The sequence below is a fragment of the Hemiscyllium ocellatum genome, chromosome 42 (genome assembly GCF_020745735.1).
Source record: "Hemiscyllium ocellatum isolate sHemOce1 chromosome 42, sHemOce1.pat.X.cur, whole genome shotgun sequence".
Classification (NCBI taxonomy): Eukaryota; Metazoa; Chordata; class Chondrichthyes; order Orectolobiformes; family Hemiscylliidae; genus Hemiscyllium; species Hemiscyllium ocellatum.
The window spans coordinates 13,188,333-13,214,897 of record NC_083442.1 but is presented as its reverse complement, the minus strand read 5'-3'; the positions used below and the strand labels follow the sequence as shown (position 1 = coordinate 13,214,897).

General features: G+C 42.9%; 1 protein-coding gene across 9 annotated transcripts in view; it reads left to right on the top strand.

Moving 5' to 3' along the window:
• The window catches only part of LOC132834854 (zinc finger protein 609-like), a 229,418-nt gene that overhangs the window by 105,116 nt on the left and 97,737 nt on the right, over positions 1–26,565 (top strand). For 5 of the 9 annotated variants that reach the window (XM_060853941.1, XM_060853942.1, XM_060853939.1 and 2 more), the window contains exon 3: positions 14,013–14,238. In XM_060853941.1, coding sequence (XP_060709924.1) covers positions 14,013–14,238 — 226 coding nt within the window. The remainder of the gene's footprint in view (positions 1–14,012; positions 14,239–26,565) is intronic. The other 4 variants (XM_060853944.1, XM_060853943.1, XM_060853945.1 and 1 more) reach the window with 1 other exon arrangement.

Here is a 26,565-nt window from a genome sequence, read left to right as displayed (position 1 = left end):
TATCCACTACAGGCAGACTTGCAGGAACTGGAGAAGGCCACTCAATTCCTTAAGGCTGCTCCACCATTTTGTTAGATCATGGCTGATCTGAACCCAACTACATTTCTCTGTCTTAACTATGCATCCCTTAATCCCTTTACCAAGCAAAAGGTTATCCATCTCAATCTTGAAAGCTCCAATTGCCCCTAGAGGAAGCAGCGAAACCTCATAGCGAATTACAGGCAAATGAACTTTAGTGTGAGATGACTTGTTTTGACAGAGCAAGGAAAGGAAATATTAAGTAAAGGTATGATATTTAATAGAGTGCAGGAACTTTGTCTGCATAGCATTGAAAGTGGTAGGATAGTTTTGGAAAGACACTAATAAACCATACAGTATCCTGGGGTTTCCAGATTGGGGTTCAGAGTACAAAAGAAAGTAAGTTGTGACAAACATGTATAAAACTGGTTTGACCACAAGTAGGCCATTCTTTAGGAAGGATACAAAGGTAGCGATCAGATTCAGAAATATGGCTCCAGGATGAGGATCTTGAGTTATATGGATAGGTTGGAGAAGCTGGGCTTTTCCTTTGGTGAAGAGATGATGTAGAAGAGATTTTATAGGATTTGAATAGATTGTGTTTAAAATCATGAGTCTTGGCAGAGCACAGAGAGAGAAAGTAAATGCATTAAATTTAATTTGCCGCTTGTCTGCCTGTTCTACCAACCTGTGACATATTGAAGTTCTCCTGTATTCACCTCAGAGTGTACAATACTTCCAAAGTTCGTGTCGTTAACAAATTTTTAAACTGTGCCCTGTTCATCCAAGTCATTAAGATTTGTCCAGGAAAAGCAGGGATCCTAACACTATATCCCTGGGGAATGCAGGCATAAACTGCCTCCAAGTGTCCAAAGCATCTGATCACCATCACTCTCTGATTCCTGTCACCATTCAGTTGCTGTCACTTTTGTTCCGTGGGATATATTTTTACCAATGGATCTGTTGATTCATTTTATCAATGGTCTTTAAGAGGTTCATATACATTACAGCAACTGCATTACCCTGATCAGCGCACTCTGTTGTGTCTTCAGAATACCCAAACACAAGTTGCCCATGACAAATCTGTACTAACCCTTCCCCCATTAACTTGCAGTTGTCCACGTGACAATTAACTTTGTTCCAGATTACAGTTTCTAATATCTTTCCGAACACTGCAGTGAACTTATTGGCCTGCAGTTTATCTTTACACCCTTTCCTAGACAGGATTTGGCTCTTAAAATTTTGCAATCTTCTGGCTCCACCCATGTATCCAAGGAGGACAGGAACTTTGAAAATGGGGCATTGGCCCATCGGGCTCACTCTGACATTTAACATGATTGTTGCTAAGCCTCCATCTTAATGCCATATTCTGGTTTTTTTCTCATATCCTTTGATAGCTTCTATAAATGTATCTGTTTCCTTCTTATTCTGTGCCTTCACCTCCACAGGCTTCTGTGGTAGAGAATTCCGTAAGTTCGCCACCATCTGAGTGAAGAAATATCTCCTCATCTCAGTCCACATGGCCGACTGTGTATGCTGAGGCCATAACCCCTTGTTCTGGACCCCACGGCTGGGGGAAACATGATCCCATGCATCCAGTCTGTCTAGCCCTGTCAAAAATACGTATTTCAAGGAGATTCCTTCTTATTCTTTGAAACTCTCATGAATATAAGCCTAGTTGATTCCATCTCTACTTGTAAGAGAAACCTGCCATCTCAGAAATCAGTCTGGTGAATCACTGCTGTACTCCCTCTATGGCACTTACATGTTTTCAGCAGTAAGGAGATTAAAATTACACATGACCCTTCAGATGTGGTCTCTTCAAGGCTCAGTAAAGCTGCAGCAAGACTTCCTAGCGCTTATACTGAAACCCTCCTGCAAGGAAGGTGAAAATACCATTTGACTCCCTAACTGCTTACTTTCTATGAGCAGTTTCCATGTCCGTGACTACCTGGTCAGGTTCATGCCCCCCCAACAACCCATCCTACCATCCTGGTACCTTCCCCTGCCACCGCAGGAATTGCAAAACCTCCTCCCTCACCTCCATCCAAGGCCCTAAAGCAGCCTTCCACATCCATCAAGGTTTTACCTGATCATTCACCAATATCATTTATTGTATCCATTGCTCCCGATGCGGTCTCCTCTACATTGGGGAGACTGGAAGCCTCCAAGCAGGGCGCTTTAGGGAACATCTCCGGGACACCTGCACCAATCAAGCCCACCGCCCTGTGGCCCAACAATTCAACTCCCCCCTCCCACTCAGCCGAGGACATGGAGGTCCTGGGCCTCCTTCACTACCACTCCCTCATCACCCGATGCCTGGAGGAAGAATACCTCATCTTCCGCCTCAGAACACTTCAACCCCAGGGCATCAATGTGGACTTCACCAGTTTCCTCATTTCCCCTTCACCACCTCACCCCAGTTCCAAACTTCCAGCTCAGCACCATCCCCATGACTTGTCCTACCTGCCTATCTTTCTTTCCACCTATCTTTCCACCTATCCACTCCACCCTCCTCTCTGACCTATCACCTACATACCCACCCCCCACTCACCTATTGTACTCTATGCTACTTTCTCCCCACCCCCATTTATCCTCTCGTTTATCTCTCCACCCTTCAGGCTTTCTGCCTGTATTCCTGATGAAGAACTTTGACCTGAAACATTGATTTTCCTGCTCCTCGGATGCTGCCTGAACTGCTGTGCTTTTCCAGTACCACTCTACTCCACAATCTGGTTTCCAGCATCTGCAGTCATTGTTTTTACCCATGTCCCTTTGTACATCAACCTTTTCTCGTCTATCACCATTTAAATAATAGTCTGCCACTCTGTCCTTCCTATCAAAGCTTCGCATTAATTGACTTCACACTGCGTTTGCCCACTCCGTCAACTTGATTAAATCACCCTGCAAATCTTTATGCCCTTCTTGCCACTCTCGCTCCCATTAACGTTTGTGTCTTTAGCAAACGTGGAAATATTACACTTGATTCCCCCATCCAAAGCTTTCATAAATATTGTGAAGAGCTGGTGGGGGGTGTGGACCTGAGAAGGGAGTCACGGAGAGAGTGGTCTTTTTGGAACGCTGGGGAGACAGGCCACCTACTTGCGGAACGTTTCAGAGAACACCTCTGGGACACCCGGACCAACCACCCCGTGGCTCAACACTTTAACTCCCCCTCCCACTCTACCAAGGACATGCAGGTCCTTGGACTCCTCCATCGCCAGACCATAGCAACACGACGGCTAGAGGAAGAGCGCCTCATCTTCTGCCTGGGAACCCTCCAACCACAAGGAATGAACTCAAATTTCTCCAGTTTCCTCATTTCCCCTCCCCCCACCTTGTCTCAGTCCCAACCCTCGAACTCAGCACCACCTTCCTAACCTGCAATCCTCTTCCTGACCTCTCTGCCCCCACCCCCACTGTGGCCTATCACCCTCACCTTAACCTCCTTCCACCTATTGCATTTCCAACGTCCTCCCCCAAGTCCCTCCTCCCTACCTTTTATCTTAGCCTGCTTGGCACACTCTCCTCATTCCTGAAGAAGGGCTCATGCCCGATACGATGATTCCTCTTTAGATCTGGTACTGTCATTAATGTATTTTGTTAACCAAGGATGGACCAGTTGTCCTATTGTAGCCCTTTGCCTGAAAGCAGTGTTCTTTAAACAGTAACTCTACCTAGTGTCATGCCTTATCATGAAGTTACAGCCAGGATGCCCCATACCTTTTGAGGTTTTCCTTTGTTTAGATAGTTTTCAATTGGACTACTTCACTTTCTGTTCCAGTGATGAATTCTATCATGTTATGATTACTTTTCCCCAAAGGACCTCTCTCACATGATTATTAATTAACACCTTCTCATTGCACACAACCAAATCTAGGAGCGCCTGCTCATAAGATACTGCCTCCGACCCATTTTGTACACGTGAGGAATTCATCTGCCACATGTTATTCCTTTTTTTTTTATTTTTTAAAAGATATTTTTATTAGAAATTTAATATTTTGACAGATTTACAAAAATAAACAGAACTTTCAAGCACAAACATTAATATAAAAATAGATCTTAAATATATAATCAAAATTCAAAGGAATGATACTAAAGAAGAAAGAAAAACAATGAAACTCAGTTAACTACTAATCTAATCCACAATTATCCAGAGTGTATAGTTGAGTCACTTACATCCTTCAAACAAGAGAAAATGTTCTCCAATACACTCATAACAGTATAATAAAAAGGAAACTATTTCCAAACAATAAGAACAAAAAAAAATAAAACATGTTTGAATGGAGATCCTCCCCCTTGTTCTCAGGGGGCCTTACTTCCTTTCTAAAGGTCCACCATATCCTCTCCCAAACAGTGTCCCACCCTTGACCCGGGCGCTCCTTAATAGGATTTAGATATAATACCGAGCTAGAGTTAACAGTGAGCGCCCCACCCCCACCCCTCCCCACCCATACCTGAGTATATCTGATAGCATCAATGCCACGTACAAACACACATAACTATAAAATTACAACTCCAACAAATTACAGTTAAGTATAATAACATAAAATAGCAAGGGAAGACAACCCTGCTCCCAGAAGCAAAAGTAAAGTAGAGTAAAGTATCCATTTCTCCCCATGGAGTGTGGAAGAGGCAAGCCAACATAAATTGTCTCTTACGATTTATTTAAACGAGTCTAAAAGTTCCTTAGCCTCTTCTGGTGATCTAAAATTATACTCGGATCCTTCGTGGTTAAAGCATAACGTCGCTGGGTAGCGTAAGGTGTATTGAATATTTAAGTTCCTTAGACATTTTTTCACCTCATCAAACGCCTTCCTTCTTCGTGCCAAAGCCGGGGAGAAGTCCTGAAATAACATAATCTTGGATCCTTCATGAATCATAGCTTTAGGATCCTTTCCAAGCTTTCTGGAGGCGTCCAGGAGTATCTGCCTCTCCCTATAACTCTGCAGCCGGAACAGGACCGGGCGTGGGCGCTGGTTTGGGCCAGATCCGCGTGCTGCGACCCGGTAGGCCCACTCCACCCGTACCCGGTCAGTTTCAGCCCCCAGGTTTAAAAGCTGGGGCAGCCATCGCTCCAGAAATACTGCTAACTGTCCCTTCTCTTCTTGTTCAGGGAGGCCCAGAAGACGGATATTCTTTCTCCGATTTCTATTATCCAGGTCATCCATGTAGATTTCAAAGGCCCGGACTCTCTGCTCCAGAGCTGGCACCTGTTCTGCAGCTGTTTGTGCTGCAGCCTCGGAGGTCGTGGCCTTTAGCTCCGCCCCCTTCACTCGGCCCTGTAATTCCTCGAGAGCCTGGCTGTGCTTTTGTAACTTTTCTTCGAATGAGTTCCATCTCTGTCTGGATTCTGCGATGAAATTGACGAGTGTCGTTTCCAGCCTGGCAATCATCTCTTCAAGGCCTGTTTTTACATCAGCTGCAGCCGGAGGAGGAGAGGAGGGTGGGGGAGGGGTCTTTGTTTTCTGAGAGCTGCGGGATCCCTTTGGTTTACTCATTATCCACTTAATATTAAACTGCTTAAATATAATAGTAAACAGCTAATTAAGGTTAGAAAATTTTTTTGGGTGGTTTGGTAAGTGTGGTGGGGGTGAGTAACTCACTTTACCCAGGTTTTGGGAAGAGCTCTGTAAACTCAGACTTGCTGAGTCGCCGCCATCTTGGATCTCCCTGCCACATGTTATTCCTAATGTGGTTTGCTCAGTCTGTATGTAGCTTATCAGCACCTTTGGGTGCTGTAGTAGTATCCTTGTTACATGTATCTTAGGTTCCTACATAATGCTACCCCTTGCCTTTTCTCTACTGTTTGGACACATAAAGTCAAATCCTAATGTTCTTTGCCCATTGTTGCTTCTTTGCTCTGATTTCCGGTGCCACTACTATTTCTCACTGCTGTGCTGACTTAACACCAACCACACAACTTTCTTTTCCGCTTTGACTATAAATCCCAAAGATTGAATAACCTGGAATATTCATTTCCCACCTGTTTCTGTAATCATTATCATATTGTATTCATTTGCAATTGTTTGCATTGTTAATTCATCTATCTTATCGTGAATGCTTTGTGTATTCAGAAATAGTACCTGTGCACCTGTGTGTAATGGTCAGATCGACATGCCTTGCACTCTAGCCCTATTTGTTGCTGAGCTTTGTTTCTTCTGCTTTTTATCTTTGCTTTCTATTTCACTGTCTTTCATTTCCTTCTTTGTTCCTTTCACTTGGTTTCTCACCTCCCTGCTGCACTAGTTTAAACCCTCCATCGTTATGCTAGTGAACACCTCTGTGAGATTAACAGCCCTGGCCCTGCAACCAGCCCATCTTGCACCGGTCCCATCTTCCCTGGAATAAAACAACTGCAGATGCTGGAGATCTGAAACAACCAATAACAGAAATGGTTGAAGAAACTCTAGTCTGGCAGCATCTGTGGAGAGAAAGCAGAGTTAACATATTGAGTCCAATTTATCCGTCTTCAGAGCCTCCCCAGAGTCAGAGGAATGTCTGAATCCCTCTTTCCGATGCAAACTCTCCAGTTGGTCTGTTCTCCTAATTTCTGGTTAGCAAATAGCACTAGGAGTAATCCTGTGATGACTACTTTTGAGTTCCTGCTTTTTATTTCCTGGGTCCTGTTATGGACAAGGCCAGACCACTCAGAACATTCTAAAGTAGGCAGCCCCAGACCATAGCTTTGCAATTTGTTTCTGTAAGTGTACAGTGAAAATTACCCAGAGTAAGTTAGTTAGGTTGACTACTGGATTTTAAAACAGACAAAAGTTTATTCACAAAACTACACAATAAAACACACAGAACAGAATAAAGAATCCCTGCAGAAGTCAGTCCATCCAAACTAGACAGTTATGCTGTTCTGAATATACAGAACAGTCCAACTCCCTTTAAAACCCAGTATAAATGGAACACATGTTTACAGGTTGAAGTTGAAGGACAGAAAGAGAGAGAGTTTCCTCACAGCTCCCTGTTGAACTCCTCACCAGTTCAGACTCAACTAAACTGGTCAGCTCAGCTAGAGAGCTGACCACTCCCCTATCTTTATAACGGTCACTTCTAAAACATGGCCACTTTGGCCTGAAGTCTCATCTGTTTACATATAAACAAAAAGCCTCTCAAAATCCTTTTACATCTCTGTACCAAACCAGACTGATCGGAGCCCGGCCTGGTTTATTACCTCTCTGAAAAATATCAAGGACAGAGTCTCCTTGAGCCAAGGAACAGCTTTTAGAGAAAAAAGGGAGTAGCTTTGTGACACTCCCTATATTCTGCTTGCTGACCTCATCCCTCTTAAATCGTTAATACCAACATGGCCTACACCTTCTGGCTATTGCTTTCTCCCTTTTGTTTGCCCTGTGACATTCTTAACCATGACAACGTATTATACTGATGTCACAGACACTGCTGCGGACATGCTTGACTGTTCCTCTTATGATATTGTTCTGGCACTTTTAAAAAAAAAATTGCCTCGATTTTTACTGTAATGAATGCACATTTGAAATTCACACCTAGTGAGTATTCACCAAGTTCAGTTGCCCCACTAGATGAGCTTCTGTTTTCCGTGCAGTGTCACTCTTCAATATTTTCGAAACTCACTACACACACACACACACACACACACACACACACACACACACACACACACACACACCCCTTGTTCCTCTTTGTCTACCCTCTTTGATAATCTCACTACTCCAGTCTGGCCTCTTGCACATTTCTGATTTCACTTGCTCAGTCATAGGCGATCTTGTCTCAGCTGCCAAGGACTAACCTTGGAAATTTCCTACCTAACCCCCTCCCAAAAAAAACACACTACCACCACTTCCTCCTTTTCTGAAAACCTACCACTTCTTTCTCAAACTCCATTTCTAAGTATATCATGGAATATGGGTATCATTGGTAAGGCCAATGTTTGTCACCCATTCCTAAATGCCCTTGAACAGAGGGGCATGCTTAGCCATTTCAGAGAGCAGTTAAGTGGATCTGGATTTAGTTGTAGGCTAGAACAGGAGGCTGGAAGAACACAGCAAGCCAGGCAGCGTCAGGAGGTGGAGAAGTTGACATTTCGGGTAGAACCCTTCTTCAGGACTGGGGGTGGGGTGGAGGGGGTTGGGGGGGGGGAAAACGGGGTAAAATGGTGAGATAGTGATGGGTGAACACAGGTGTTGGGTACAACCTGATTGGTTAATGGATGGAAGGAATCTGGTTGGTAGCTTGAAGGAAGGGTCAGTAAGAGGAATGGAAGGGAGAGGGAGGAGCTGGAAAGGGAGTTGGGTGATGTGTGGGAAGGTTATTTGAAATTGGAGAATTCAATGTATTATCCAATCTACAGCATATTTTCCCATAAACTTTATGCAGGAGGTTAAGTTTCAGTTTTACAGTTGCCCCGAAGCTGACTTGGCTTTAAGCAGGGGATTGGGAACTAACTGAATTGTAACATCAGCAACTGTGTCTTGAAATAAACCAGCATGTTTTGGGGAAAGTGCCCTTTCATTAGTGCCAGCTATGACCAGGGAACGTTAAAATGTTGCCTTATTTGTCCCAGATGTTTGCAACATTAAACAATCACTACATTGTTTCTTATATTGACTTGTATTGACTTCCTCAAAGTTTCCAAAAAAAACTTTGGATCTCTTTCAAGGGAACCCATAAGTGAAATGGCTGTCAGGTTTATACAAGCACCTGCTATCTTCACGATGTACTGAAATGACTGAGCGTTCCCTGACAGTGTTGATGCTGTGGAATGGCCAGTATTCTTGTATTCACAATCAGTTGTTAAGTACAAATGCTTTACTGGATTTGAAGCATTGTTAGCTGCTTGGGCTTTTTCCAGTACAATATTGAGTTTACTTTGAACAGTATACTTGATCAGTAGCTCAGATTCACAGTCATTGTGGTGCAGAAGCAGGACATTTTACTCGTTTAATTCCTGTTGGCTCTGTGGAACCATCCAGATGGTTGATCTTATTATATTCCCGGAAACTCAAATATTTCCTTCTCTCAAGTATGTATCCAATTTCCCTTTTTAAGCCATCTAGTGCTCAAGTCTTTAAATCTGTGCTCCATGTTCTTGTGTTATCAGCTAATGGAGGTTTATATTTATCAACCTGCCTTAATCCTGTACACCTCTTACCAAATGTCATTTGTTCCAAGCAGAGCAATTCCAGATTCACCAGCCTCAACCTGTAGCCAAAATACTGATCCCATTCTAGTAAATCTGAGCAGCTCTGCTGATAGTGGCCATTCTGTTAGTCTCCAGGTTCCAGGGAAGCTCTAGAAATGTGAGGTATTATACACAATTAGACTTTAAACTGGCTACTTAATTCCAAGATTGAATGGAAGTCTAAAGGCTAGACAGTTAACATTTCTGCTTGCATACAAAGCCATGTGATTTATGTTATTGTGGAGCCTTGGACTTATGAGTGTGGAAGAATCAGCAGGAAAACATTTTTGGATTGGTTGTAGGCTTTCCTTGTGTATCACTGAACCCCTCCAACTAAAGCTAGTAAGAATTTTAACAGAGCGCAGAGAGAGAGAGAGATGTAGCAAATTTCTTTGCAGAATGTGGGTGAGAGCTTTAATGGTCACATTAAAGAATGCTGTAATTAAAAGCTCTAATTAAATAAATCAAGTTTGTGAGAATTTAACCAAAGCTGGAAGATTCACCTAGCATTAGCCAGGTAGAGGAAACTCTCAGATAACCATCACTATAAAAGTCAGTTTGGTGCCGGGAGTCATCTGCCTGAAATACGACAGTGCAAGCTCTTGAAAGTTGAGAACCACTTTGGACAATGCAGTGTAGACTTAATGGACAGAATAAGGTGTGGCTGTGGAGACAACTTTTGGTTATTTTGAGTTTGAATCAGAAACAGCTTGTGCCCAGTATTGGGATGAATCTGTGTTCTCACTTTGTATTGATGTTGATGGAGTAACCCTCTTTCCAAACTGTTTCTGCTGGTCCATTGTTCAAGCAGCTTGTACTGCTTTCTTCAGTTGTATTTTCAAACTCAGTTTCTGACGGAGACTTACTGGTTGAACTCTGACATCTTGTCCAAAGGATTGAGGATCAGCAATGTGTTTTAGCTGTGGACTGACAACTGTCTGATTTGATAGACAAGAGGATCATAGATTATGGGTGATGGGCTAGAAGGCAGAGTTGAGCCCACAATTGGGTCAGCTTTGATATTACCGAATGGCAGAGCAAACCTAATTGATTGGCCTTCCCCCACCAATAAGTCCCATAATGATTTCTTGATGCATGCATGCACTTTACTGGTTAACATTGGACTGTGGTCAGAGATGGTTACTTCCCAGGAAATATCATAGCTAAGATCTGCAGGCGTTTTGTAACAAAACAAAATAACATTGAAAACAGACCTGGCCTGTCTTGCTGGGTAATTAAACCAGTAGTTACCACGCCACATTTTTCTGAAGAATTCCTTAGATTGTGCTGTTAAAGAACCTGAACAGGGAGCACTCTTTCAGCATAGCAACCCTCCCGGGATTATGCAAACATGGAACTTGCCTGTTTGTATTTTAAAAGGCTTGCATTGTGCTCGAAATAGTGTAAGAGGAATGTGTATTTTACTGAATGACTGACTGAAAGCTCAGTAACAGCACCACTCACTTGAGAAGCTCTGATTGCTTTTCAAATATTTTCTGATTTGGAGGTGCTGCTGTTGGACTGGGGTGGACAAAGTTAAAGATCACATAACACCAGGTTGCTTCCAAATAAACCAGATGGACGATAAACTGGTATTGTGTGATTTTTATCCAAATATTTTCTGGTGGTCATTCAATGGAATGCTTTTTCTTAAACAGTGAGTGCAGCTGAATGTTTGAAATAATTGTGTTCCCCACATCATAAAGATATTACCCTGATACTTGAATTGGTTAAGACAGTGAGCCTTTCTAAGTGGAAAGACTTGCCTTTATTCATCAGTGTGTTGACTATAGGAGTTGGGAGCTTATGTTGTGCCTGTACAGGACCTTTGTTAGGCCACTTTTGGAATATTGCAATTAATTCTGGTCTCCTTACTGGAAAGATGTTAAACTTGAAAGGTTGAAGAAAATATTTCATCGAATCCCTGCAGTGTGGAAATAGGCCATTTGGCCCTCCAAGTCCATACCAACTCTCTGAAGAGTATCTCACCCAGAGCCATTCCCCTACATTTACCCCTGATTAATGCACCTAACCTGCACATCCCTGAACACTCTGGGCAATTTAGCATGGCCATTTCACCTAACCTGCACGCCTTTAGACTGTGGGAACAAACCCATGTAGACACGGGGAAATTGAGCAAACTCCACACAGACAGTCACCTGAGGCTGGAATCGAACCCAGGTCCCTGGCATTGTGAGGCAGCAGTGCTAACCACTGAGCCACCATGCCACCTCTAAAGGATGGTGCCAGGGTTGGAGGTTTGAGCTATAGTGAGATGCTGAATAGACTGGGGCTATTTTCCCTGGAATATTGGAGGCCGAGGTGTGACGTTATAGAGGTTTGTAAAATTGTGAGGGGCATGGATAGGGTGAATAACCAAGGTCTTTTCTCTGGGGTGGGCAAGTCCAAAAGTAGAGGACATAGATTTAAAGTGAGAGGGGCAAGATTTAAAAGGGACCAAGGGGCAACTTTCTCACACAGAATGTGGTGCGTGAATGGCATGAGCTGTCAGCGGAAGAGGTGGCGGCTGGTACAATTACAACATTTAAAAGGCCTTTGGATGGGTGCATGGATAGGAAGGGTTTAGAGGGAAATGGGCCAAATGCTGGCAAATGGGACTAGATTAATTTAAGATGTGTGGTCAGCATGAATGATTTGGGTTGAAGGCTCTGTTTCCGGGTTGTACAGAACTGACTCAATCTCAAGTTTGAGTTAGCTAATTTCAGAGCTGAAAACGTGTTGCTGGAAAATGCAGCAGTTCAGGCAGCATCCAAGGAACAGGAGATTCGACGTTTCGGGCATAAGCCCTTCTTCAGCATCTGCAGTCCTCACTTTCTCCTCGTTAGCTAATTTCACCCAATGTGGTGGCAGAGAGATTCTGCTTGAATACCAAACCACGGTTCCTGTCCCAATTTTGCAAGTCTGATGTGCAGGGACCTCTGGTGAGGACTGAATTAGATGTGATTGTGCTCTTTGCTACAGTTAAATATTTTGCTGACATCTCTCAGTCATACTTGGTGACTTGAGTCATTTTGAATGGTACCCAGCATAGAGCTGATGGCTGCAGTGTGGGTAGGAAAGTTTTGAAGTCACTGATTATGCCTGCTTGCTAAGACGTGAAGCTTGTAACATTGTTTTGCAACCTGAAGGATTTTTTAAATCTTACTTTGTACTCATCAGGATGAGAGATGTTAGAACTACAGAGTTAAGCCCTCTGGTCCTAGACACTCCCACAAGGGGAAGCAGCTTTTCCACAAATACCCTGTCAAGACCCCAAAGAATCTTATGCATGTCAGAAAGGTTGCCTCTTGTTCTTCTATATTCCAATGGGTCCAGGTGCAATCTACTCAACCTTTCCATGAGACAGCCCTTTCCTACTTGGTTCCTCATTTCCCCTTCCCCCACCTCACCTCAGCACCAACCTTCCAGCTCAGCACTGTCCTCATGACCTGTCCTACTTGCCTATCTTCCTTTCCACCTATCCACTCCACCATCCTCTCTGACCTATCACCTTCAACCCCAGCCCCATTCACCTATTGTACTCTTTGCTACCCTCCCCCACCCTCCTCTCTGACCTATCATCTCCATCCTGACCCCCATTCACCTATTGTACTCTATGCTACTTTCTCCTCACCACCACCCCCTCTTATTTATCTCTTCACTCTGCAGGCACCTTGCCTCCATTCCTGATGAATGGCTTTTGCCCGAAACGTTGATTTTCCTGCTCCTCGGATGCTGCCTGATCTGCTGTGCTTTTCCAGCACCACTCTCATCTAGACTCTGGTTACCAGCATCTGCAGCCCTTGTTTTTATCTACCTTTCCTACTTGTTATCAGAGAAGTGAACATGCTGTGGTGTGCCTCCAGTGTTAGCATACCTTTCCCTGGATAAGGGACCCAGAAACTATTTATAGAATTCTTGTAATGGTCTGACTAGTGTCTCATGTAGTTTGAGTAATATCTCCCTACTTTTACACTCCATTCCATTTGAAGTAAACGCTGACTTGCTGTTTGCCTTCTCTATTCTCCACTGTCTTTGGATGCTAGCTTTTTGTAACCCTTGGTTGGGGACTTCCAAATCCCTCGGTTCTGTAGCTTTCTGCAGTCTTTCTCCATTGAAATACTATACAGTTCTGACATTGTTATCTGATTGATAGTCATAGAGTCATAGAGATGTACAGCATGGAAACAAACCCTTCGGTTCAACCCGTCCATGCCGACCAGATATCCCAACCCAGTCAAAAGGAATCCAATTGAAGAGGCTCATTTCTCGCACAGCTGCAGCATTTTTATAACCATTGATTGAAGCATTCACTCTTCTAATCTCCCTATCATGTTATTTCCAGAGTTGGAGTCAGGAGTGTCCTAGAATTTCAATTCCTAAAGACTGCACACCAATGCAGGGTGTAAATAACTTTACGTCTGGTTTTGAGAGTCTGAATTGGCTGTCTCAGGGTGGGTGGAGGGTGTTGGGGAAGGCAGAGAACGAGTGCTGTAGCTCATTCTTCAAATGTTTTTGTAAGCATCTTGATGGGGGCTTGATTTTGATTGAAACTATTCCACAGTGGAAGGCCAGTTGTGAATGTTGTGAATGTGAGTAAATCTTTCTAATTTCTAATTTCTGCATTGTAGCTGTGAGGTCACGGATTATGAAATTGTTCTCGTGTTTTTATATTTATTTCTCACCAGGGTGCTCCTGATATGTAGATATTTTGTTTGCAGCTTGTTGAAGCCCTGGAATCTAAGCTGGCATGACAATAGCATTTAAAATATGTATGAAGGAGTGATTACTCATGATTAATGCTTGTTCAACTTTTGTTTTCCAGCAGATGGACTCCCCTGCCTCCACACCGGCTCCCCCACCCCTTCATCTTCTGCCTCCTGTCAGTGGTGGCGTTGCTTCCCCTGTGGAGCAGATCATGGTCCGCACCCGTTCCATTGCAGTCAACACCTGTGATGTTGGACTCGCAACAGAGCCTGAATGCCTAGGGCCCTGTGAACCAGGGACAAGTGTCAATCTTGAAGGGATTGTCTGGCAGGAAACGGAGGATGGTAAGAAAATAACATTTATGAGATTCCTTGGTATTTAGAGTTGTTATTGCATTGAAAGAACCTTTAATTTTCATTGAGGAAGTCCTGCCCATTTGGAGGGCTAGTGCAAACATCATGGGTGGAATGGCCTTCTGCACCATAACAATTCTCTTATTCTGCACTGACTGAACCTGGACTATATGACGTATGGACAAGGAACAGGAGTATGCCACTTGGCCCTTCGATTCTGCTCTGCCATTCAGTAAAATCATAGCTAATACGATTTTAACTTCAACTCTATGTTCCTGCATACTGCAGATAATATTGGGCCTTTAAATATTTTCAAAGATTGTGCAGCCAGTGCTTTTTGAGAAAGGGAATTCCAAAGACACTCAGTCCTTAGATTTTTTTTTCCCACTCATATATGACCTAAATGGACATTTCATTATTTTTAAACAATGACCTAGTTCTAGCTTCTCCCACAAGAGGTGAAGATCTTTCCATATCCACACAGTCCTTTCAGGATCTTGTGTGTTTCAAGTAAGTCACCTTTGACTCTATAAACACTCGGGAATACAAGTCTATGCTCCATAGTCTTTCCTCATAAGGAAGTTGGTTTATTCCAGGTATTAGTCTAGGAAACCTTCTCTGAAGTGCTTTCAACACAGTAACATTGACATTATTCGATAAGCACCGTACCTAATATTCCAGATGTGGTCTCATGAATGTAGTCTCCATATCTCCTCTTTGTAGCTCACTTTCCTACCTATGTTTGCTTCACAGCAAATTTCCCATCATCTAAATCATTTTTATGAATTATAAAGTATTGAGGCCCCAAAACTGATAAACTACTTGTTCCATCCTGCCAGTCTGAAGAAGGCTCCCATTCCTATTCTCTGCTTTGTGTTTGCCAGAAAGTATCTTTCTTTGCCAATGTGTTATCACTGGGCCTTCATTAGACCTGGGTTTGACTCCTTCAATGACAGATCGTGGAATTCGAATTGAACTTTTAAAAAAATATGGAATTCAAAGTTTAATGCTGACCATAAAACCATTGTTGATTGTCAGGAAAAACCCATCTTGGAAAAGGAAATTGTCACCCTTACCTGGTGTGACTGACATGTGACTCCAGTCCCAAATATTGGTGGTTGACTCTCGACCCCTCTGAATAATTAGGGATGGGCATGAATGCTGTCCTAACCAGTGATGCTCACATCCTGTGAATTAACTTTTAAAAAAGTCACCCCACCATGTGCTTTTATTCTCTGCAATGACCTTTGATGAGGCACCTTCTCAAATGCATTCTGGAAATCAAAATACAATACAGCCTTTGGTTAACCTCTGTCTATTTCAAAGAACTTTAATAAATTTCTAGAGTCTGATTTCCCTTTGACAAAACCATCTTGGCTCTGCCTGAATACCTTAAACTTATCCAAGTGCCCTATTATAATATCTTTAATAATAACACCTAACACTTTCGCTATGCCAGATGTTACGCCAACTGGCCTCTGGTTTCCTTTTTTTTGAATAAAGGAGTTAGTTATTTTCGAATCTAAAGGAGTATTCCCTGAATCTAATGAATTTAGGAAAATTTAAAGCTAACACATCAACTATCTCACAATCTACTTCTTAGGACCTTAGAGTGAAATTGTCAATCTTGCTGTTCCACCAGTTTACTCCGTATTACTTCCCTTGTGATTGTAATTTTTGTGGGTACCTCCATCCCTTTCGATTCCTGATTTACGGCTATTTCTAGCATGCTACTTGTGTCCTCTGTAGCAAAGACTGATGCAAAATATCATACCATTCACCTGCCATCTTTTTACCCACCATTACTATTCCCCAGCTCATTTTCAGTAGACACAACACTCACTTTTTTGAAGTTCATTTCTTTTTTAAATATCTAATGAAACCTTTCCTATCTGATTTGGTACTTTTGGTGAACTTCCTCTTACATTTTAATTTTTCTCTCCCTATTGCTCTTTTTAATTCTTTGCTCCTTTTTATGTTCTGTCCAGTCACCTAACTTGTCATGTATCTTCATACTTGTCCTCTGTGTTCTGTTTGAGATTGATGCTATCTATGACTTTTTTTTAGTTAATCACAGATGACAAGTCTTCCAGTAACATTTTTATTATCTGTTAGACTGTATCTGTTCAGTGCATTGTGGAATATTCTGTTGACTGTTTGCCCATGTGTCTCTATAAAATAATCTTGGACTCACACTTCTCTCCCTTAAACAGTGTAAAATTTAATCATATTATGGTCGCTATTACCCAGGGGTGCTTTCATTGTGAGGTCACCAATTAATCCTACCTCATTGATCAAAACCAGGTCTCGTATAACTTTTTCTGGTTGGTGCCATAACATGTTGGTCTAAGAAATTGTACCACAAGCATTCAATGAGTTCCTCATCTAGACTTCTTTTTCCCTTCTGATTTTCCAGTCTATATATATATGTTAGAATCCCCTATGATGAATACTGTCCTCTCTTCTGACAAGCTCCCATTATTTCCATCCAACCACGTGGTTATTGTTCAGGTACCTGTACACAGATCTCACAAGTGACCACCTGACTATGTCATTCATCATCTCTACTCAGATTACACCTGTATCCTAGTTTCCTGAATGTAGGTCAACCCTCTCTATTGTGCTAAAATCATTTTTAATTAAAAGAGTTACTCCTCAACCTTTCCTAGCCTCCTGTCCTTCTTAAATATCTCAGACTGTTAAATTTCAGGTTCCAAACTAGGTCATCCTGCAGCCATGTCTTAGTAATGGCCACTTAGATAATATTTATTTATCTCAATTTGTGTGACTATTTCATCTGTTTTGTTTGGAATGATACATGCATTCACATGGAGGTCTGGCAGGCACTGAAGTTAAGCAGGTTGTGGCCTGTAGACCTTTTAAAATAAAACTGTGAAGCATTGCGTCATGAAAAATTTAGCAGCTTGGTGTCCAGAGCTTGTCTGATCAATGTATAAAATACAGATGTGTGCACTGCGCCCTTCTGGTTGTTTTATTTGGGACATTGCCCATTATTAAAGTGGCCATTTTGAATATGGCCTTCAAAAAGCCAGGCACATCCATCTTAGATTTCATAAAGTCAGGTAAACTCGTATTTATATTTCTTGTTTAAAATCCTCTACCTAAAGATTCTGATCGTTCCTTCAGTTGAAGCAACGTAGTTGGGCCTTGTTTTATGATGAGTGTCCTCAGCAGTGTACATAGTTTCTAACTGACGTGTTGAGACACGTTATTACTCAGCTCTGCAGAAGGTGGGCCTCTCCTAGCTCTCTGTCTCTACCACTGTGCCACAAAAACCACATGCACGTGTTGTAAGGTGAGACGTTGCAGGAGTACGTGAGAGTTGCGTGTTTATGGCAAACCAGCGAAATGTAGGAAGTGTTAGTATGTGGCATTGCATGAATGTGTTTCAGAAGGAGCTTGAACCTTGCTCCTTAACCAGCTGTTGCAAAGGATAAGCTTTAGTGCAAATCACTTGATGGTGGTCAAAGTTAAAACCTATGTAGTCAGTGTGTTGTTTTTGGCAGGTGAAGAAAGAACTTGCAGTGTTTTTTTACAGCCATATATTGACTTTGTTGAAATGTAGTGGCTGTTATGCGAAAAACACATGAAGGAAGATTCCACTCAAAATATGATAATAACAGTTTCAGTGAAAAGCCATCATCCTCAAACTTTAACTCTGGGTTCCTGGGCAGATGCTGCTTGACCTGCTGAGTACTTACAGCAATTTTAGTTTTTATTGAGGGTGGTAATCTGTTTTTGTGATGTTAGTTCACATATCTACTTATGTCCATCCTTATACACTCTCAGCTGCGTGGCCAAATTCTGATCCATGTCCATTTGCAAGTTTGTTGATAACACCACTGTTGTGTGCAGAATCTCCAACATTGACAGAATATTGGAAAGAGATTGAGCAGCATGGTGGAAAGACAAATATCTCCATCAATGTCAGCAAAATGAAGGAGGAGCTGGTCATTGACTCCAGGAAGTGGAGTGGGGCATGTCCCTGGTCTGCATCAATGATGCTTTGGTGAACATAGTTGAGAGTGCCAAGTTGCTGGGAATGGCGATCTGTCCTAGTTGACCCATGTCGACGTGGCAGTCAAGAAAGCACCACAATGTTTTTACTTCCTCAGGGGCTTAAGGAAATTCGGCATGTCTACAAAGGCCCTTAGCAATTTTTGTAGATGCATCATGGAAAACATCCTCTCTGGATGCATTACATGATATAGAACTGCCTTTCCCAAGATCACAAGAAACTACAGAGAATCGTGAACACAGCCCAATCCACTACACAACTGGTCTTCCATCAATTGACTTCAAATACACTTTCCACTGCCTCGGGAAAGCAATCAACATAATCAAAGAACCCTCCCCTCTCTTCCACCCTGAATTGTTGGGCAGGTTCCTTTTAAATCTTTCCCCTATCACCTTAAACCTATGCCCTCTAATTTTGGACTCCCCTATCCTGGGGGAAAAGTTCTGGGCTATTCACCTTATTTGTACCCCTTATGATTTTATAAACCTCTAAAAGGTCACTCCTCAGCTTTATACACTCCAAGGAAAAATGTCTCAGCCTATCCAGCCTAATTTTATAATTCAAGTCTTCCAGTCTCACTAACTTCCTTGTAAATCTTTTTTGCGTCCTTTCTAGTTTAATAGTATCCTTCCTATAGCACGATGACCAGAATCGTACGCACTGCTCTAAATGTGTCTTCACCAATGTCTTGTTCAGCTGTTCGAACCCAGTTTTGATTCCAGCCTTGGGCAACTGTGTGTGGAGTTTGCACTTTCTCCCCATGTCTGCGTGGGTTTCCTCCACGTGCTCTGGTTTCCTCCTACAGTCCAAAGATGTGCAGGTCAGGTGAATTGGCCATGCTAAATTGCCAGTAGTGTTAGGGATATGTAGGTTAGATGCATTAGTCGGGGTAAATGTAAAGTAATAAAGTAGGGGAATGGATTTAGGAGGGTTACTAAGGATTCTAAGTATTCTAGGTAACGTGACATCCCCACTCCTGTACTCAGTGCTCTGATCAATGAAGGCAAGCGTGCTAAGCGCCTCCTTCACCCCCTGTCTGCCTGTGGTGCCACTTTCAAGGCACTGTGTACCGAGACCCCTAGGACTGTCTGTTCAACAACACACTCCAGTGGCCTACCATTAACATGTAAATTCTGTCCTGGTTTGACTTAACAAAATGCAACACCTTGCATTTATCTGAATTAAACACTATTTGTCATTCCTTGCCCCACTGGCCCTGTTTATGAAGATGCCCTTGTTCTATTGTAAAGATGTCGAAAGTCAAAGATGGTATTGTGTCTAGTATATATTTCTTTCCTCTCAATGTGATTCTCAAAAAGAGATGTTGCATAACAGTGGAATTGCTACTCTTATTGAAAGTTGTCTGATTTCAGACTGCTTAACAGGATGGTGAGGCACAGGCTGAGTTGACCTGTTGAGATAGAGTGGTGAGTGGCTGTCATATTCATTTATGGATAATGGGAAATTTTGCTTTATTGGTTCTGCCTGAAGTGGAGTATTGATTCCATTTCGTACAGAATATGATGAAGACACTAAACAGGATGCAGAAAATGTGAAGGCATTACATAGGGTGCAGCAGGGAATGGTTCATGTTATGAGAGATTTCATTGTAAAATGGCAGTACTGAGTGTGACAGTTTACTACATCCCATCATATCATCTACTTTGCTGACTGTGCTGTGTGAGTTATGAAGGTAGATTGGCAAGGTTGGACTCTTTTTCTTACAGAAGAGAACATTCAGAGAAAATTTGATGGAGGTGTTTAAAGTCTTGAGGGTCTGGGCAGAGTAGATAGAGAGAAACAGTTCCAGTGGTGAAAAGTTTTGAGAATACGAGGGCACAGATCTAAAAGAATTAGCAAAAGAAGTAACGGGGCACGAGGCAACTTGTTTTACACAATGAATGGTTCGAGTTTGGACTGCACCATGGTGGTGGAGGCAGGTTCAACTTAGGCTTTCAAAAGGAAATTGGAACATTTCTTTACAAAGGGAAAAAAGTTGTGTTAGTGGGGAAAAGACAGAGTTGAAATGATGGTGCTTTGGGTCAAATGGAATGGCCTCAACATTATAAATAATCAAATTGTTGGGAGAGACAGCTCCTTAATTTTATGATGTGACATTAGATATTTCCAGCTAATATATATCTCAGAGGCAGTAATGAGTTATGAGTTTTCTCTTTGTAATATTGTAAGCAAACTAAAGTAGACTTTATCTCTCCATTAATGGATATTGCAGCTTTAGTTCCAGTTGTTACTTGACTGTTATATAGCGAGTAGAAAGATGTTCCAGTTTTGGATTTGTGACTCATAGAGATTGGTCCTAATCTGATTAAATGCTATTGGATAGAGTTTAACTGGAGTTTGCACATTCTCCCCGTGTCTGCAATCCAAAGATATGCAGGTTAGGTGAATTGGCCATGCTAAATTGCCCATAGTGTTGGGTGCATTAGTCAGAGGAGGGTGGGTTGCTCTTCAAAGGGTCAGTGTGGTCTGAAGGGCCTGTTTCCACACTGTAGGGAATCTAACCTAATCTAATCAAGTTTGTTTCTCAATTTCCCTCTGACTGTTAGGGGGTCTACAGTACAATCCCAATAAGGTGATCATCCCTTTCTTATTTCTCAGTTCCACCTAAATAACTTCCCTGGATGTATTCCCAGGAATATCCTCCCTCAGTACAGCAGTAATGCTATCTCCCTCCTCTCTTGCCTCCCTTTCTATCGTTCCTGTAGCATTTGTATCCTGGAACATTAAGCTGCCAGTCCTGCCCATCCCTGAGCCATGTTTCTATAATTGCTATGATATCCCAGTCCCATGTTCCATACCATGTCATCTGCCTTCCCTGTTCAGCCTCTTGCATTGAAGTAAATGTAGCTTTATTTATCAGTCCTACCTTGTTCACTCCAGGAAAATGAGGACTGCAAATGCTGGAGATCAGACTTGTAGAGTGTGGTGCTGGAAAAGCACAGCTGCTCAGGCAGCACCTGAGGAGCAGGAGAGGCAAGGTTTTGAGCAAACCTGATGAAGAGCTTATGCTTGAAACGTCAACTCTCCTGCTTCTCAGCTGCTGCCTGACTGGCTCTGCTTCTCCAGCACCACACTCTTCAACTACCTGTTCTCTGCTTTGTTCCAGTCTACCCTAATTATTTGCCTCGCTCCTTTTCTCAACTGTACCAGTCTCAGACTGATCGCCTCCTTCACTATTTCCCTGGGTCCAACCCCACCCTCCCCCCACCAATCTGTCCTTTCAAAAGCTGATTGGGATAGATATTTGCAGGTAAAGGGACGGCTAGAAAATTGGAATCCGTAAAAAATGAGATTATAAGTATCCAGAGACCGTATATTCCTGTTAGGGTGAAAGGAAAGGCTGGCTGGTGTAGGGAATGCTGGATGACTAAAGACGTTGAGGGTTTGGTTAAGAAAAAGAAGAAAGCATATGTTAGGTATAGGCAGGAGAGAGGCAGTAGGAGAATACTTAAGAGGGAAATCAGGAGGTCAAAAAGAGGACATGAGAGAGCTTTGGCAAATAGTGTTAAGGAGAATCCAAAGGGATTTTATAAATACAATAAGGACAAAAAGGTAACTAGGGAGAGAATAGAGCCCCTCAAAGATCAACAAGGCACCCATGTGTGGAGGCGCAGGAGATGGGGCAGATACTAAACAAGTATTTGACATCACTGTTTACTGTGGAGAAGGACATGGAAGATACTGAAAGTGGAGAAATAGATGTTGACATCTTGAAAAATTTCCATACTACAGAGGAGGAAGTGCAGGATATCTTGAAACATATAACAGTGAATAAGTCCCCAGGACCTGATCAGGTGTATCCTAAAACTCTGTGGGAAGCTGGGAAAGCGATTTCTGGGCCCTTTGCCTGAGATATTTGTATCATCGATAGTCACAGGTGAGGTGCCGGAGGCTGGCTAACGTGGTGCCACTGTTTAAGAAAGGTGGGAAGGGAAAGCCAGCCTGACATCGCTGATGGGCAAGTTGTTGGAGGGAATCCTGAGGGACAGGATTTATATGTATTTGGAAAGGCAAGGACTGGTCAGCATGGCTTTGTGCATGGTAAATCATGTCTCACAAACTAGATTGAGTTTTTGAAGAAGTAACAAAGAGGATTGATGAGGGCAGAGCGGTAGATGGACTTCAATAAGCTGTTTGACAAGGTTCCTCGTGGGACACTAGTTAGCAAGTTTAGATCTCATGGAATACAGGGAGAACTAGACATTTGGGTAGAGAACTGGCTGGAAGATAGAAGACAGAGGGTGGTGATGGAGGGTTGTTTTTCAGACTGGAGGCCTATTACCAGTGGAGTGCCACAAAGATCAGTGCTGGATCCACAACTTTTCGTCATTTATATGAATGATTTGGATGCGAGCTTAAGAGGTATAGTTAGTAAGTTTGCAGATGACACCAAAATTGGAGGTGCAATGGACAGTGAAGAAAATTAGCTCAGATTACAATGGGATCTTGACCAGATGGGCCAATGGGCTGAGAAGTGGCAGATGGAGTTTAATTTTGATAAATGTGAGGATCTGCATTTTGGAGAAGCAAATCAGAGCAGGACTTATAGACTTAACGGTAAGGTCCTAGGGAGTGTTGCTGTACAAAGAGACCTTGGAGTGCAGGTTCAAAGCTCCTTGAAAATAGAGTTGCAGGTAGATAGGATAGTGAAGAAGGCATTTAGTATGCTTTCCTTTATTGGTCAGAGTATTGAGTACAGGAGTTGGGAGATCATGTTGCAGCTGTACAGGACATTGGCTAGACCACTGTTGGAATATTGCATGCAATTCTGGTCTCCTTCCTATTGGAAAGACGTTGTGAAATGTGAAAGGGTTCACAAAAGATAAACAAGGATGTTGCCAGGGTTGGAGGATTTGAGCTACAGGTAGAGGTTGAATAGGCTGGGGCTGTTTTCCCTGGAGCATCGGAGGCTGAGGGGTGACCTTATGAGGGGCAAATAGGGTAAATAGGCAAAGTCTTTTCCCTGGGGTCGGGGAGTCCAGAACTAGAGGGCATAGGTTTAGGGTGAGAGGGGAAAGATATAAAAGAGACCTACGGGACAACTTTTTCACACAGAGGGTGGTACGTGTATGGAATGAGCTGCCAGAGGATGTGGTGGAGGCTGGTACAATTGCAACGTTTAAAAGGCGTCTGGATGGGTGAATGAATAGGAAGGGTTTAGAAGGATGTGGGCCAAGTGCTAGCAAATGGGACTAAATAAGGTTCGGATATTTGTTCGGCATGGATGAGTTGGACTTTCCGTGCTGTACATCTCTATGACTCGATGAGTCTGAAACTTTGGAGGGCAATGGGGAAATGAGGGGAGTGGTTCCAGCTGGTTGGTGGCAGGCATTCCATTGGGTGAATGGGAACTTCTTTACAGTGCGGGAAGATTTGATGAGAAGGATAATACTCTAATGTTGGAATAGGTACAAAGTAAGCCTGATCTGTCGCTTTAAATGAAAGAGGAACTTGCATTGTATCTGTGCCTGGTTTGAATACTGTTCAACTTCATTGCACTTCTTATTACAGACCTGATTTGTTTATGATAATGGATTGTTTCCCCATGAGGCCGTGTAAAGGGGAGCGGTGGTTTGGGAGGGAGGTAATGGAGATTAATGAGTGGGCCAAGGCTGCAAGTGTGTTGTGATTTTCAGTGATAATTTCCATTTGCTCGCAGCATTTGGAATGCAATGCTCTGATTGGCCAGACTGAGCAGGTTTAGACTTGTTCCAGGATTTCCTTGTAAGATGCCTTTAAATGGTAATAGACATCAGCCAGGCCATCGATTCAGTGCTGTTTGAGTTACAGAGACTTTAGACAGCAGTGTCTGCTGAAACTGCGGCCTCTTTTCCCAGAACAGTGAAGCCAAATGAGAGACCTGAGTTTTTAAATTGCTTTGAATTATAAGGGTTTGTTTTAAGATGTGTTGGGGGAAAAGATCTCTTATTACTTATTGAGTTGGCTGTCTGGTATCATTTTCATTTATTACAAGAACAAAGCAAAGGTCTGAGTGTGAACTGTTTTTAAATAAAGCCGTGGGAACATGCGTTGTCCATGAAGCAGTGGCATATACAGAACGCTTAAAGGGAAGTCTTTGAACAATGTTTGAATGCTTAAACAGGAAGCAGTTACAAAGGTCAGGTAAAGGGCAAGGGACTAGGACTAAACTCTTTTGGGAAGCTAGCATTGGTAGGATGGAGCAAAGGGCCCCTCTGTCTCTGTAAACATTTCTATTTCTAGCCTGTGAAACAAGACAAAAAGCAGTCTGCTTCCCACTTGCTTCCTTGACATAGTGAGGAGAATGGCGGGGCTGAGATCCAGTGTTTTGAAGTGAATGGTGCTGATGACTTGAGCGAACACAGCAGGTTTCCTTTGCTGCTGCAGGTTTGTCAACTTGTAAAACCTCCCGTATGTAAGATATCCTTCAGCACCTGGAAGAGCATTCTCAAAAGAGTGAGAAACGTGCATGCGTATCTCATTCTGCTCCTTGCACACACACACATTCACGTACCCAAACCCATACCAAAATGCACGTTTACTCAAATCACAAAGAAACACATACACATTCTGACAATCCACCCATCTCTCTCTCTCGTTCACTCACTCACACTCTCTTCCAATCACTCTCAGCACCTACTAAGCATACACTCTCAAATGAACACCACAGCCTGATTGCAGCCTCCTAGCTATACACCCACCTAGGCTCGTGGATGTGGAGGTGCTCTCCAGCTTCACCACACTCCATGGCTGTGAGAGGTATGGACAGAGATGTTACTGTGTGGAAAATCTGAGTTTCAGCCTTAGGAATGAAGGAGCTAAAGGGGTGGATACAATACTTTGTGCAGACAAATGCTGATTAATGGTATAGCATTCTCTGCATTGATCTCACAGCATAATGTTGTCCATCAAAGAATGTTGTTTTCATGTGTGAGCATCCACCATTAAGATGTGCACAGGGGACACATTGGCGAAGACTGCAGACTTATAGTAATGTCACTGGAAGCACATTAAACCTAATGCTCTGGGGCCATGGGTTCAAATCCCACCCTGGCACGTGGTGAGTTCCAATTCAGATCTTGCATTGAAAGTTACTCTTCAGTAATGATGGCCGTGAAAAGATAATCTATTGTGGGAAACATCTACCTGGTTTATCAGCCTTCTTTAGAGAGGGAAATCTACCATCCTGACCTGATCTCATCTGTTTGTGACTTCAGACCCACTGCAGTGTGGTTGACTCTTGGCTGTGCTCTGACTAAGAACGCCGTTCTGGGGTATTTGATGGGCTGGTCAGTGAAGCCACATGCTTTTGACTCCAGTTTGTGATGCGCCTAAAAATTCTTGCTGTTAATGATTTACATTGATCTAGCCAGTAATGACAGCAAACCTCTGAATTCAATTGATTTTCTTCTGATAACACTTCTTGCAAAGAAGCACAGGGAATATATTAGTTTCTGGTTATCTATAAAAAGTGAGAGGGCTCTAAACTTGGCTAAAGTTGCACCTTGTCCACATGATAGATACTTTCTGGCTGTCTGGTTACAGTGCTGTGCCTGGATAATGGAGTGAAATACTGACTGAAACACCTCTCAGCTAACCTCCTGGGCTTTCCGGAAATTGCTGTTAATTAAATGTGCAGTGAATTTCCACCCCTTGTCGGGCCTGCTGCTAAGTGGAAATTTGCCAAAGGGTGGGTGTGGGGATTATGCCTAACTCCATAGAGAATGGAGAGAGGTAAATGGCTGTACATGGGAGCTGAAGATTATTTCAGACTTGCCAAAGGCTTTATAGGGGAAACTAAGTGACTAACGCTGTAGGAATGGCAGAAAGAAGAGTATGGGGCAGGAGTATGGGACCACTTCTTGGATGTAAATCGAATAAAGGCTGTCTAACCTTTGAAGTGGGTGGAAACGTTATTTTGTCTCCAGGGCATCGCCGCTATGGGAGCCTGGCAGAAAGTGATGGGTGACCAAGTTGGAGAAGGTGACACGGTTGTAGCTGGCAGTGCCATTCAGACAGTGCAGATTGACTGCAGATGGCACCGAACCTCACTTTGCTTCTCCACTGACCCAGAGGCTGCAGCAGCATTTGTTTTCGGTCTTTGTTACATTGGTGAACAGCACACAGGGCTGGTGTTGGCTTTGTGTACGTTGACTGTGCTCTCTCCAGAACATCCTGGCATGATGTTTTTCATCTTGTATCATTTAAACTGTGAAAAACTGGAATTGGAGCATTTCAAACCCAGTGCCTGACACTGACTGGAATTTTGCTTGCAGACA